The sequence below is a fragment of the Capra hircus genome, chromosome 9 (genome assembly GCF_001704415.2).
Source record: "Capra hircus breed San Clemente chromosome 9, ASM170441v1, whole genome shotgun sequence".
Taxonomy (NCBI): Eukaryota; Metazoa; Chordata; class Mammalia; order Artiodactyla; family Bovidae; genus Capra; species Capra hircus.
This window is the reverse complement of record NC_030816.1, coordinates 9317957-9333929: the sequence shown is the minus strand read 5'-3', so window position 1 is coordinate 9333929 and position 15973 is coordinate 9317957. Positions and strand designations below refer to the sequence as shown.

At 36.0% G+C, this 15973-nt stretch overlaps 1 protein-coding gene across 2 annotated transcripts in view; it reads left to right on the top strand.

The window, feature by feature from the left end:
- IBTK (inhibitor of Bruton tyrosine kinase) overlaps positions 1-15973 on the top strand; it is a 100248-nt gene that overhangs the window by 68645 nt on the left and 15630 nt on the right. For both annotated transcript variants that reach the window (XM_018052915.1, XM_018052914.1), the window contains exons 20-25: positions 1383-1504; positions 2868-2980; positions 4867-5015; positions 7427-7590; positions 8662-8754; positions 9324-9467. In XM_018052915.1, coding sequence (XP_017908404.1) covers positions 1383-1504; positions 2868-2980; positions 4867-5015; positions 7427-7590; positions 8662-8754; positions 9324-9467 — 785 coding nt within the window. The remainder of the gene's footprint in view (positions 1-1382; positions 1505-2867; positions 2981-4866; positions 5016-7426; positions 7591-8661; positions 8755-9323; positions 9468-15973) is intronic.

The window sequence follows — 15973 nt, the reverse complement described above, 5'->3', positions numbered from 1 at the left end:
CTCTTAATTTCACGTGCTTGTTTATCCAGCTCCTTCCCCAGATTTGGGACTTTCTCAGCTGTTATTTCTTTAATTAAGCGCTCTGCTGCCTTCTCCCTCTCTTCTCCTTTTGGGTTACTGATTACCTTAGTGTCGTCCTTCTAAAAGAGATAGGTCTTGAGGAATTTCCTCATTTTTTAATATTTTGTTCCTCCTATTTCTTATACTTGTATCATTTCAAGATTTCTGTCTTTGAGCTTGCTAATTCTTTCTTCCATATATTAACTCTACTTCTATTTCTTTCTAATGCATTCTTTATGTCATTTGTTGGATTCTTCAGTTCCAGTGTTTGTTTGGTTCTCTTTTTAGAGTTTATCTTTTTGGTAAAGTATTTCTTCTGTTCATTAATTTTATTCCTGAGCTCATTAAACCACCTTTCTGACTTTTCTTGTAGCTCTTTGAGTTAGCTATTTTGAATTATCTTTCAGTTATATTGAAACACTCTGTGATTCAGTTTGGTTTCTGGAGAATTATTTTCTTTTTTGTGATATTGTTTTATTGTGGTTGTATATAGTGCTTAATGAATTATTCCTCTGCAGGTGCATTTGAAGTTAACGATAGGTTGAAGTTAGAGTCCTTACTTTTGTTTTCCAGTAGGTGGCATTGTAACACTAGGTTTTGGTTTCTTCCCTGAGTTGCGTCCGATTACATTTTCTAGTTGGCACTTTGCAGCTCCCACTGGCTCTGTGAGAAGGGTCCCTCAGTGCCATCACTGTTCCTTCTGTGCCTCCCTGATCCTTACTGCCTTCCTTCAGCCAGAGCTGCTGTCATCATTGGGATGTCGGGCCCCTCCCCAGTGTCTGGGATTCTTTGTGACGGTCTCCTCTGCACAGGGGGAGGAGGAGCATGAGAGTGGCAGGAGGCACAGTTTCACAGGCGTCTCCACCGTGTCTGCTGTCGTATAAGGTTTCTGGGCTCCACCACGGTGGGAGGTGGGGGTTGAGGGCTGGCTTCCGGGGCCCGCTGCCGCTGCTACCCAGTAACCTGTGGTTGTGAGCACCACCACTCCTTTCAGGAGGCTAGAGATGTGTGTACCACCTTGCCTGCTGCTTCTCGGTTCCCTGAAGCTGTGGACTCAACTGCCGTGGTTAGAGGCCCAGGATCACAGGCACAGACTCCACTCTTAGGGGTTCTGCCTCCTTCCTCTGTGTGTTCCAACCTACACCTTTAGATGTACAGATGTGCGGAAATCTCTGGTGTCCTAGTGTGTTGGACAGAAGCACCTTTCTTGAGCTCTGTTTTACTGGTTGTAGATTGAAGGGGTGAGAGAAAGGTAGGTGATGTCATTCCTCTACACATTTTGTAGAATTTATAAGAAAAAAGTAACATCTTTTTTCTTATAGATTCCAGCAATGGAGAGAAGAGTCATTACACCATATCAAGATGGACCAGATATTAGCTATTTGGATGTAGAAGATGGAGATATCTTTTTGAAAGAAGAAGTAAATATGGAACAGAATTACTCGTAAGCTTTAGATTTGGATTTTTTTTTCTGTTTCTTTTCTCCTTCCCCCATTTCCAATCTTGGACACTGTTGGCAGTTTTGTATTGACACTGAAAGAAAATTTTTTTAATTTTTACAAAATTAACATAGAAAATAGGTATTATGTTCATTCTTAGCCTTGATATGAATGCATAATTAATATTTGCAGATATAACAAAATTAAGCATAAGCATAAAAGGAATATAGCCTTCCAGTTTAATATGTTGGTTTGAATAAGTGCAATTATCTTCAGTACCTTTCCAAACCCTGTAGAGAGCATAGTAAAGAAATGAAAAGGGCATATTGTGCTAGAGTAGAGAGAACAGGAAAGGAGTAAATGGCAGTCAGGAGATGTTAATGTTTTGGAAGTTGGAAAGTGGTTGTTGAGCAATAATGACTTAGAACTGAAAAGACTGAAACAGAATTCTTGACAGGCTTAAGAAGTAGAGGCACTGTGTTTATGAAGAGCAGTGTACGTGGTTGGATTTCAAAAAGAGCATTGTTTGAGTATTATTCAAAAAGCATTGATCTATTCCTGAACCAAGTAAGTGCCTCTCCTCCCTTGATAGAAGAGAAAAGGTGTGCCTTCTGGGGAGGGTGAACCAAGGGGATTCATCAGCCATTCCTCTAGATCCCTTAGTATAGAGAACCCTACCAGTTCAAGAGGCATGACCTATAGTGCCTGGCATTTGGGAGTCCTCCAATAAAACATCCCAGCTTCTACATAATCTCCCTGTTGACTGTTTGACAAGTCAGGTTTAGAATTTCCAGTCTGTGTTTCAGGCTAGTGTATCAGCTGGTTATAGAATTACTTTCCCCTTACTTGGTAAATGACCTGTTAAAATTTTGGGATGTTCAAGTAATTTACTACATACGAGTGTATATATCTGTAAGTGTATAGTAATCAACTATGTTGCTCTCTGAAAAGTTCTTCTTGGTTCCAAGAATTTTTTTTAACCTCTTTTCTGGAGTTTGATGGTAGCTGTTGGGATACTTGATATTTATAAATATCTGACTTATTATCACCAAATATTTCTAGTTCCAGATCATAGATTATAATAGTTTGTATGTGAACATATACAGTATTTTACTTCTCAAAGTATTTTCATATATACCAGCTTGTTTCTAACTTTCACGGAAATACTAGAGTTACAGTGTGATAGGATCACATTGAAGTTTAGTGGAACTCTGGGCCACATAGATAAATGGGACTCCAGAGCATGTGTATTCTTCTGTGTTTTCTGTTTGATGAAAATGCTGTATTCCATTGCTCAAAATTTCATTGTTCTGTTTTACCTCTAACTTAACTTTTTAAAAATGACTTTTATGTTTGCTTCCTTCCTAGGGAAAGTATGGTCAAGAAGACGAAAACAAAAGCGAAAAAGAAGCCACGTAAACGGTCAGATAGTTCTGGAGGTTATAATCTTTCAGATATTATTCAGAGTCCGCCATCTACAGGTGAGTGGAACCTATTTGAGGGTGTATTTTCTGATCTAATCTTTCAAGACCCTATTCCGTATCTAATTCATTTAACATGTGTTGAATACTATTGCATGCCATCTGCTGGGTCTACAGAAACAGATAATCCTTGTCTCAGGGAGGCCACAGAAAATGGTGTGTATTGTGGTTAAGTACTCTGATATCTGCTCTGTGAACACAAGAGAGGCATGCAGAGCAGTCTGAGAAGATCTGTTAGAGGACACATCTGTTAGAGGAAAGTGATAGCTGAGCTGGCTCTTGCAGAGTAACGAGAGGTTAGTTAAGAAGAGGCAGGTTGACATGGTAAGAGAATAGGGCAGTGTTTCAAGCCTAGAAAGATTGCACATATCTTATGCATACAGTTCAGCTTGGCTCAGCCATATCAGATCTCTGCAGATAGGAGATAGGTTGGAGAGGGTCAGACTTTGGAAGACATTAATTAATAATACTATCTAGTGTTACAGTCTACACTCAATTTTCCCTACTTGTCCAAAAATGTTTTTATAGCCTTTTTTGTTTAAATGTGAAAGAAAATCTAATGTCTTACTAAGATTGACCTTGCCTTTGCTTATTAATGTTTTTTAGTGTTTTTAAACTAGAGTAGCACCCCCTCACAGCGTTTTGTTCTGTTTTCAGAAGTTGAGACCAATGGTGGTATAGACTACCCTATATTCTAGATTCATCTGATTAGATCTAAATTAAGCTACCTAAATTTTAAGTTTCTTTAGATAAAAATTTGAAGTGTAAACAAATAATGACACCACAATATGGCTGCAAGGAATAGTAGGTGTATCTATAGCAGTAAGACAAACTGGTGCAATTTCTATCCACAGTATTTTCTTTCATAGTCAGTCAGCTTTATACAGACAACTTAAGTACAAATGAGGTATTTGACGTTTAATAAGTAATGCGAAGAATAATTGTTTTAGGTAATATAAAAGATATTTTAAAAGATAGCTAATATAAAGGTATTTCTTATTTACTACATATCTTGATTCCTATTTTAGGACCTTTTCAAATTTAAAATTCTGTGATTTTTCATTCTCTGTGTTACATGAATTACCTCACATCCTTAGGAGGAAGCATAGGTACATTGATGGGAACATATTTAAATGGATAGACAGTCATGGAACTAGTGATTTTCCAAATACCTAAAGGTTCATGGAAAAAGCAGACATTTGGTTTGCTTTAAACGATGGTATTGTTAGCACATGTGTTAGAGTCATAGCATTTCAGAGTTGGAAGAGACATTAGTAATGAACTAATTTATGCCCCTTCCTTTAAACTTGAAGCAAGATCAGAAAACTTTTATGTGATTTCAGGTAGTAACAGACAGAAGTAGAATTTTTTTTCTTGATTTCCCTTTGGTATTCTTCCTGCTATACTACTCTTTCTGTGGCCAAAGCAAATAATGATTGAAAGGTTAGATTTAATGGCCAAAAAAAAAAAACTATTCTTGAAGAAATTTTGAGTTTGAGGCTAATTTCATCAAGGATAGTTGTGTGAACGCTTAATATTTGTGTTGATCCTTAAAGTTAGAAGACATTATTTATTAGATTAATTTATATTTGACTTTTGGGAACATTCCACTAGTAAATATACTCTTTCTTATAAAAAGAATAGAGTTTACTTATTTTTGTCTTCCTTTTTTATCTTTATGGGGGAAAATATTCTGAGTCACTTCTTAAATTAGATACCAAATAACAATCTTCCTTATAATTGATATGTAATTGAAATGAATAACACTTGTTTTTAAACCTCCATTTCAGTTTTTTTACTTCATTAAATTACTTGGTTCTTTAAATGTAATTCATGTATGTTTAATGTATATGTGTTTACATGTTTAAAAACTTTTTACCTTTTAGGATTGTTAAAGTCTGGTAAGACCAATTCTGTGGAGTCTCTTCCAGAACTGTTGACATCGGACTCTGAAGGAAGCTATGCAGGAGTGGGTAGTCCTAGAGATTTGCAGTCTCCTGACTTCACAACAGGATTTCATTCAGATAAGTCTGAGGTGTGTCTTTGTTTTTTAATGCACTGTTTTGTTCAAGTTCTAATCTAGAGACAGTTTAGTCTTTCATTGTCTTTGCTCTAAAGTGAAAGTCGCTCAGTTGTGTCCGACTCTGCAACTCCATGGGCTATACAGTCCATGGAATTCTGCAGGCCAGAATACTGGAGTGGGTAACTGTTCCCTTCTCCAGAGGATCTTCCAACCCAGGGATTGAACCCAGATCTCCCACATTGCAGGCAGATTCTTTACCAGCTGAGCCACCAGGGAAGCCCAAGAATACTGGAGTGGGTAACCTATCCCTTCTCCAGGAGATCTTCCTGACCCAGGAATTGAACTGGGGTCTCCTGCATTGCTGGCAGATTCTTTACCAGCTGAGCTACTAAGAACCTAGCTTTTTTTACTGGGCTTTTTTTACAAGTGTTTTACTCTAAAACACTCCTAACGGGTTTATTATATATATAGATATAAAATTAGTGACATAATACCTGTAGTATTAATTTTCTCAAATTTGCCTAATGTTTTCCTCTTAATGACAGTGTTGAGCTCTTTATGATGTTATATTTCTAATCTTTCTACATTAAATATAATATTGATGTAAAGTATAACAATACTGTATAGGCAGTTGAAATATACGTGTATGTGTAGTTGCTCAGTCGTGTCTGACTCTTTGCAACCCCATAGACTGTAGCCCACCAGGCTCCTTTGTTCATGGAATTTTCCAGGTAAGAATACTGGAGTGGGTTGTCATTTCCTACTCCAGACATCTTCCTGATGCAGGAATTGAACCCATGTCTCTTGTGTCTCCTGCAGATTCCTTGCCAGTAGCACCACCTATATTCATGGCTAGATTACTTAAAATTTATTTTGTGGAATGTCAGTTAACACCAGCTAAAAACTAAGGATGGAGAAGGCAATGACAACCTACTCCAGTATTCTTGCCTAGAGAATTCCATGGACAGAGGAGCCTGGTGGGCTACAGTCCATGGGGTCACAAAGAGTCGGATACGACTTTGCCTGTGTGTACTGAACTGTAACTTCCTCCAATTTTAAAGGAAAACTGGAGAAGGAAATGGCAACCCACTCCAGTGTTCTTGCCTGGAGAATCCCAGGGACGGGGGAGCCTGGTGGGCTGCCATCTGTGGGGTCGCACAGAGTCGGACACGACTGAAGCGACTGAGTAGTAGTAGCAGTAGTAGTAAAAACTAGGGAAAGTGATTTTGAAAATGAGCTGAATTGCAAAATCTGTTTAGTATCTTTTCTCCATGGTATTTAAGAACAATGCAATCTGAAATAAAGTCACTCAGTTGTGTCCGACTCTTTGCGACCCCATGGACTACAGAGTCCATGGAATTCTCCAGGCCAGAATACTGGAGTGGGTAGCCTTTCCCTTCTCCAGGAGATTTTCTCAACCCAGGCCTTGAACCCAGGTCTCCCGCAGTGCAGGCGGATTCTTTACCAGCTGAGACACAGGGAAGCCCTAGGATTAGAGCTCTTCCAGTCTAGCATAATTGACACCACGCTGCTGAACTCCTAGTCTGGCCAACTCTGGGAGGCCATATTTTAGACATCTCTTAACATTTTACTCCATAGTTGTTAATCTGTAGGGAATTAAAACATCTAACTTACCAGATATTTTTTTCTAACCTCTGTGCATTCACAAAACATATTAGAATATCTAGAAATTTGTGAGACCTCAGAAAATGTACCCTTTATTAAGAGTCTTTTAGGCCTCAAGCATTGATACAAAACAAATTTTTATTAAATTTTTTTATGTAGAGTAGAAGTTTGGGGGCAATTCATATTACACTAAGGTTGGTCTGGAAGACAGTTGAGGTTTAAATGAAGGTTGAAGTGCCTTTCTAGCAGTAGTAGAAGAATCTATCCTGGCAATGGAAATAACTATTTCAATAACTTCCTTGACCTCTTTTAATAGCAATAGTTTTAGCATCCCTTTTGAAGTGACAATATTGTTTGGCTTTCATTTTATTCAGAGTCCTTTAAGTATATTCAGAGTAAATTGTGTGACATTTATACAAAACTTTAATTTTTTTTCATCTTCAAATCATGGACATTAATTTTGGTTACTGCTTCATATCTTATTTGAACCACTTATATTTATTAACATTTTTCTTTAATGCTCATGTAAATAGGGATTTCATATGCAGATTTATTTCCCTAAAAATTATTCCCAAAGCTTCCAGTAATTAGGTCATAGCCACTGAGGATTTGAAACTGATCAAGAGACTAACCTATAGAAGAAGTGAATTAAAAGTGCTAGACGATTATTGTCATAAAATTTTATTCTTTAATATAGTTTAACCAGTATTTACTGAGTACCAACTGTGTGTAAACTGCTATGCTAGGGGTGCCTGCTATTACTCAATTAAAAATTTTTTTTTTTTTTTTACCTCCAGGGGAAAATTAAATCATATGTTAATGGTACACCTCCTGCATATTTTAGGGAAGATTTAAAACCATGGGAAAAATCACCAGTACTTAAAATAACTGCTCCACAGCCCATTCCCAGTAGCAGAATTGATACTACAAGCTCTTCCAGTTGGGTTTCTGGCTCTTTCAGGTAGGATTTTTATTTTGTTCTGTACTGTACTTGTCAGCAAAATATCATTCATTTTTAGTCAAATGAAAATTTTAATGGAGCACATTTAAAAATATTAATATAAATTTCTAATATAGAGAAACTTATCTAACTGCATACAAATTACCAGCTAAAGTGCATACAAATTACTAAGCAGCTAAAATAGGCTCTTTTTCCAGACAAAATATAGTTGCCTTTGTGGTGTCATTAATGAATACTAGTAAATCCTCTGTAGCAAACACATATATGCACACAGTGCCTTGATACCACCATTTTTTTTCTAATGAATAGTGTATATTAGTAAAAACACCCACTCAGGAAGACCATTTTGTCTTTTATAGGCTTACTTTATCTTTTCTTTAGCACATTAAAGGGTATTTAAGATCTCATAAAATGTGTTGTTATTCACAGTTACTGTCAGAAGATACTCATTTAATGTTATACTGTAGTTTTAACTTACCTATATCCATAATTTTTTTTATTTAGAAAATCTAGTTTTTAAAACTGAAGGAGTAAATATAATTAAAATACAGTATTCTTTCAAAATGCTTTATTGAGGTTGTTCTTCATCTTTATTACCTAGTATGGTTTATTATAGGCTTAAAACTGTTAGTTGCCTTACTAGTTATACTATCATCTGGAACATTTGTGTAAATATTTTGAAATATGCTCTATTGCACAGTTGGAATAAAGATTATGATGTCCTGGTTTATGATGGTTCATGATCTAAAGATAGTCAGAAAGTAGTTACAAATTTTTTTGCCTAAGTAAACATACTTGTGGGAACACTTGGAAGCATCTTCTAATCATTAATGTTAGACTGCTTTATTAAAATGTATCACTTAACATTTGACTTTAGATACATTTTAATTATTACTTATGTATGTATATATAAAAGTAGCTTTCATTTATCCTTTTTGAAGTTGACCACAGCTGACAAAATGGACCTAAATTGTCCTCTCATTAATGATGTTATATATAATTTACAGTTTCAGTAATATTTGGGTATAAAGTAACGAATGGGTTGTAAAGTAACTTTTATATGTCTTTTAGTCCTGTCAGCCCTCCTGTCATGGATCTCAGAACCATCATGCAAATTGAAGAAAGCAGACAAAAGTGTGGAACTACACCAAAGACAAATTTGGGGTTGGTTACAAAATCATAAAAAGGAAAGAACATGTTGTATTATAGTTTTGCCCTAAAGAATTAGAAAGACCTACTGGATCTTTCCTGTTATTTTTCTGCATTTGATGTTAAAGTTAGTTCTAAGCTCTTTTCTAAATAGGTAATTTAGCCTCCATAACATTATTTCTTAAGTATGTGCTAAAGATTGAGTTGGGTTGATAGTCTAGCTCTTGTGGAATACAATATTATATGCCAGGAATTGGCCTCTAAAATAATCAGTATAGGCTATTTCTGATACAAGTGTGATGCACACTATTACAAGGGCTCATTGTAGCTATTACTTTATCCTTGGTAGTATAAACTGATTATATATATATACACACACACACACACACACACACACACACATATATATGGTCACTGTTGAAACTTGTGGTCATGTTGATCTAGTAATAGTAAAATGTCAACAAATAAACACAAAGCAATATAATTACTTGTATTCTTAAGCAGGAATTTCTAGCAAAAGTAGTTTTTATGGAATTAAACTTTCTCAGAAGCAGTAAAACTGATTGGTTTAATTTAATTTCTAGAAAAATGATTTCTCATGGAGTTAAACTTTCTCAGAAGCAACGAAAAATGATTGCAATGACTACCAAAGATAATAATTCAGGAATGAATAACATGGAAACAGCTTTAAGTGCTCCTTCAAAAAGCCCCAAGCCAGCAAATGCATGGTATGCTCTAATTTTTATTAAAATAAGCTTTGTACATTAGCTTTTAAGGTGGTTCTTGGCTTTGGTTTTTGTGTTTTTTTTTTTTCCCCCTCCTGATTTTTCAAATATTTTGTTCCCCCTTTGCTTTTATGTTTTGAATCAGACCTTGGGAAATGCTTTATTTTTTTGTTTGTTTTGACAAGTATATCATGATTTTCAAATTTTTTTGTATGTGTAGATAAAATTTATTCTTGGTATTTTAATGTTTATTGCTAAAGTAATTTGAGAGCATTGTTTTTTCATTGTTTTATAAAAATAATATATATCATGGAGAAGTTTGATAAATCTCTTCTAGCACCCTAATTTCTTTGCACATTCCCTGTATGTATCATGTTATCATAGCTTGTCATTGTCACTTTTAAGCAGGGTTGTTTAGTTAACAATATGTTATATAGTTTTCTCCATTAGAATTTAACCATAAATGCAGCATTAATAGGAATCATTTCCAAAGAGTTCAGATGGCAGTTTTGAGATATGTAAAATAGATTGTACTTCCTGCTTCCCTTGCATCCTCCTTTTTTGGTAACTAATATCATAACAGGCTTAAAAAAATTTTTATTTATTTTTGGCTGCACTGGGTCCTCATCAGTATGCTTGGACGTTCTCTGGTTGTGGCATGTGGGCTCAGTAGTTGTGGTGCTTGGGCCCAGCTGCTCTATGGCATGTGGAATCTTCCTGGACCAAGGATTGAATCTATGTCCCCTGGATTGGTAGCCTCCATTACCACCAGGGAAGTCCACTAATAGAATATGTGGAAACGAATTTTAGAGGAAAAATACATGGAAATACGAAGGGCAGGAAAAAACCCTGTTGCTGTCCCAAGCACAGAAGAGGGTACTAGAGATTACCCTTAATTGGGGAGGAGGGGTTGTGGGGAGATCCTTGCATTGCTTCTAATGCCACTTTTTTCCTATTTGTAAGAAGGAATATTTTTTCCCAATTAAAATGCAAATTATTTTGAAGATAATGGCAAGTCATTTTATTTTGATTGTCATCAGGAAGACTAAATGTCAGAACCACTAGTAAATCTAAAACTTGATCACAGAAAAAAGAAGACATGAGAAAACCCAAGTGAAAAAGAAAAGAGTAAAACTCGAGGGAATGGGTTTAGTAGAATGTTTCAATTCATTGGTATTTGTTGTGTAGCTTCTACATGCAAGGCACATTCTAGTTTCTGATAAGGCAATATACAAAAGTGATTTGATCACTGCCTCTATTAGGTTTATGGAGTAGCTGTTAAAATAGAGTTAATGTTTTTCCTAAACAAAAGTATGGAAAAGACAAAAAAAAAACACCTTAAATTAGTTCTCAAGATACTAAACATATTGCAGTTTGAGCCAGTTAACTAAGCACATGAGGAAGCTTTCTGCTGTCATGTCAGTCATATCTGATTCTGCCACCCCACGGACCAAAGCCCACCAGGCTCCTCTGGCCGTGAGATTCTCCAGGCAAGAATACTGGAGTGGGTTGCCATTCTCTTTGCAGGGGATCTTCCCAACCCAGGGATCAAACCTGTGTCTCTTATGTTTCCTGCATTGGCAGGCAGGTTCTTTACAACTAGTGCCACCTAGGAAGCCCGAGGAAGCTTTGGGCTTAGTAAAGACAATTTCAGCCATGCCATCAACCAGTTTCCTTATTAAAAAACAAAAAGTAAATGAACAGGGGGAACAAAACAATGATCACTCAAGTTGGGAAATCCAACTAATAGACTTAATCCAACTCTTGGTTTAGAATCTATTTCAAACACCAGAGTTTATTCCAACCCCAATGAAGAAATTCTCTTTTGACTGGTTAAGGTTCACAACAGAACCATTGTATGATTTAGTTCCTTTTTTACGCTTTTATTTTTCCCTGGAATAACTAATTCCCTTACTGGGAAACATCCCAGATTACTTATGACTTTTGTTTTTTATTGGAAACATTTTCATTTAGAACTCTTGAGTTCTCTGGTCTGAACTAGGCCTTTTTCAGGCATGCTTAATAATACCATGATCTTGAGACTTCTCTTAATTGTCATCCTGGGGATTTCCTTTGCTTCCTTCCAGTGTTTGATCCCCAGTTTCTTAGAGGCTGTGTATTTTGATTTCTTGGCTTACTCTTTGATTTGAGGTAGCAAACTCCACATCAAAACCAGTAGTTTTCTGATAAAGAGTGTATAGGATGTACATTTTTGGAGCTCTTATAACTTTGAAAATGTTTTTATTCTCGCCACCTTTGACTGATAGATGGGAACAGAATTCTGAGTTGGAAATCATTCGTAGAGTTCCTTTTTCTTATTTCTGTTGGGAAGTCTAATGCCATTCCAATTCCTAACTCTTAATATGTTACCAGTTTCTTTCCCCCCTTCCCCCTTTTTATCTCTGGTGTTCTTAAATTTCATAGTGAAGTGCCTTGATGTGGGGTTCTTTTTTGATACATTATAAGGGCTACTTGGTGGGCTCTTTTATTAATTGTGAAAACCGCAATCCAAGTCTAGGAACAACTTGTATACTATTTGATACTTTCTTCCTTACTATTTTCTCTAGAAATCATATTAGAAAAAAAAGGAATAGATTTGTTTTTCTGAGGATCTCTCTTGTAAATGTTGGTCTAAATAAAGTTGGTAGAACTTAAAATTTGCTCAGCTTTGAAAAAAGTAGAAAATTAATATGAAATTAGCATTTTAATTTGATTTGATTTACAGATTGTATATATGGAATATATTCATTGCTATAGTGATTTTTTTCAACTACTTCTCAAAGGGACGTCTTCATCTCCTGATGAATCATCTAATGTGATTTTTCTTAATTATTAAAGGATGTTTTTATTCTTTTTTTATCTTAGTAACGGGCTTCTCTGGTAACTCAGCAGTAAAGAATCCACCTCCAATATAGGAGGTGTAGTTTTTGACCCCTGGGTTGGGAAAATCCCCTGGAGGAGGAAATTGCAACCCACTCCCATATTCTTGCCTGGGAGATCCCAAGAACAGAGGAGCTTGGCAGGCTACATACAGTCCATGGGGTTGTGAAAGAGTCAGACACAACTTAGCAACTAAACAACAACTTCTTCATAATAAGCTTAATGTGCGGTTCATTAGCAAATCACAGATTAGCCCTTAAGTCTGCTGCTTGTGGTAGGGAATTTACTTAGTTTGTGCACCCATTCATGCACCTAGTCTGTGTGACGACTTCCAGTATGTAACAGTACTCCTGCTGCGTGCAGTTAGGTGTGACAGTGTTAAATATGAAAAATAACTGGTTTTTGCGTTACAATGAAATTCTAACCAGTTGACTTTTAAATCTGTTGTGAAAACACCAAGTGCGTATGGGAATTGATCACTTTTCATTATCCTTTATTTTACTTGGAGAAATAAAACTACATTTCTCACCAGCCATCTTGAGTGGAAGAATGCATGATCTTTGTGGCCTGGCTGTATGAATGTAACTTCTTCCAAATTCCATTTTGAGCTAACCTATAAACTAAGTTCAGTTGCTTAACTTTTTAGCTAGAAATTTTGCTTATTAAAAGCACAATTTTTAGAGCTTCCTTAGTTGAGAAAAAAATGTTGATTAATTTTTTATGTGGCTACAAATGTCTGCAAATGCTTCTTAAGTTTCTCTGGCTGCTAAAATGGAAAAGAGCCAGAGCCTTTGAGTTAGGAAAGTAAAATTGTGGGAAATCAGACATCAGACACTGTTTCAAATTATGGCATGATCAGTGGAAAGAATAATAGAATTCATTTAAAGAAGTCTGCATAAGACATTTTATAAGTAACCACTATGCATGATTAATAAACGTGAATATAAGATATCTTGTAAGTAAGCATTATTACCTACATTTATTCTTAAGGAGTTGTTATCATAAAATAGCTATGAAAGAAATAATTTTTTTTAGGGTGTACACTATTTACCACATCTAGAAGTTTGCAAATTACCACTAAGGTGAATCTGACATCTTGTGGTTTTTATACAGATGATTGTGAAGTTTCTGTATCTAGAGACATGAATTACTTACAAAAGACATTCATCAGATTTTTTTGGCAGAGTGTTTGCCAACAGTGTTCCCAGTGACTAATAATACAAAGTACTTTATAGCATAGTGTGTTGTTTGCCAGTAGAAACTTTCAGGTATGTGTATTTTGGGGAGGAAAAGAGAGTTGGTAAGGAAATGGGGTGTGGTTCTTTGTGTTTAATTTTTTAATGTTCTGCCGATGTATGTGCTTTGAAGAAAATTTTCTGATAAAGTCAAAGTCAGGTAAGTTCCTGTTGAAGAAATATCTTTAATATGAATGCCTTGGTAGATCATATTTCTGATAAATCTGTAAAGAAAATCTCTCTCATATGATTTAAGAATTTTGCATAGGGTTTCTGTGAACACAGTAGTATGGTGATTAAGCCTGGTAATCAGGAGTCAACCTTGCCTGAACTTTAAAATGTGGATCTATTGCCTAGTAGCAGTGTGAATTCAGATTAAGTGTTTAATCTGACTTTTCATTCTTTCTCTGTCAGATCAATTATTTAATCTTTCTCTGTTTTCTTGTCATAAATAGGCTAAAAACAGGACCTATTTCACAAGGATATTGTGAAGAGTAAACAGAGTTAATGAAACACATTTAGAACAGCACCTTAAGCATTGTGTAATATAAATATTAACCATTAGTTTATAAATAAAATGTAACTTTTTTGTAATATGTTCACATGATTGATTTCTTTAGCATGTATTGAGTTATTAGTGAGTTTTTTCCTTAGAAAAACCTTATGTGAGGCAGTTGTATTTAATTATTGAGCAGGTAGAAATTTGATAGAAGGTTTCAGCTGATTTTATTATGAATAGATGCTTATTAGCTCATAATAACAAAACTAAGTGTGAATCATCATTTTCCTTCCATCTTTGGCACTTTATAAGGAGTATTATTTTGATTCTTATTGAAGCCAGTGTTAGACTAGATGGCGAAGCATGAATTTTGTGATCATTAAGAACTGGGGTTGGATCCCAGTTCTGCTTATCTCTGGTGATCTGAGGGTCATTCAAATGCCTCAGCTTTGGTTGTGCTCTTTTAAATTTAGGATGTGATGAAAATATGTAAAGGAGTATTGTTGTAAAGATTACATAAAGTGATGCATATAAAAGTGTTTTGGTGGTTAGGCCAGAATCAGATATGTATTAGTTATCAGATATATATCAGTTATTCAGATAAGAATGTTTCATGCAAAGATGAGCATAATAAAGGACAGATATGGTATGGGCCTAAGAGAAGCAGAAGATACAAGAAGAGGTGGCAAGAAGACACAGAGGAACTATAGAAAAAAGATCTTCATGATCCAGATAACCACGATGGTGTGATCACTCACCTAGAGCCAGACATCCTGGAATGTGAAGTCAAGTGGACCTTAGGAAGCATCACTATGAACAAAGCTAGTGGAGGTGATGGAATTCCAGTTCAGCTATTTCAAATCCTAAAAGATGATGCTGTGAAAGTGTTGCACTCAATATGCCAGGAAATTTGGAAAATTCAGCCGTGGCTACAGTACTGGAAAAGTTCAGTTTTCATTCCAATCCCAAAGAAAGGCAATGCCAAAGAATGTTCAAACTACCACATAATTGCAGTCATTTCACATGCTAGCAAAGTAATGCTCAAAATTCTCCAAGCCAGGCTTCAAAAGTACGTGAACCATGAACTTCCAGATGTTCAAGATGGATTTAGAAAAGGCAGAGGAACCAGAGATCAAATTGCCAACATCCGTTGAATCATCAAAAAAGCAAGAGAGTTCCAGAAAAACATCTACTTCTGCTTTATTGACTATGCCAAAGCATTTGTGTAGATCACAACAAACTGTGGAAAATTCTGAAAGAGATGGGAATACCAGACTACCTGACCTGCCTCCTGAGAAATCTGTACGCAGGTCAAGAAGCAACATTTAGAACCAGACATGGAACAACAGACTGGTTCCAAATTGGGAAAGGAGTATGTCAAGGCTGTATATTGTCACCCTGCTTATTTAACTTATATGCAGAGTACATCATGCGAAATGCCAGGCTGGATGAAGTACAAGCTGGAATCAAGATTGCTGAGAGAAATATCAATAACCTCAGATACGCAGATGACACCACCCTTATGGCAGAAAGTGAAGAGGAATGGAAGAGCCTCTTGAAAGTGAAAGAGGAGAGTGAAAAAGCTGGCTTAAAACTCAACATTCAGAAAACTAAATCATGGCATCTGGTCCCATCCCTTCATGGGGAAACAATGGAAACAGAGACTTGATTTTCTTGGGCTCCAAAGTCACTGCAGGTGGTCACTGCAGCCATGAAATTAAAAGATGCTTGCTCCTTGGAAGAAAAGCTATGACCAACCTAGACAGCATATTAAAAAGCAGAGACATTACTTTGCCGACTCAGATCTGTCTAGTCAGAGCTATGGTTTTTCCAGTGGTCATGTATGGATGTGAGAGTTGGAGTTCATAAAGAAAGCTGAGTGCTGAAGAATTGAT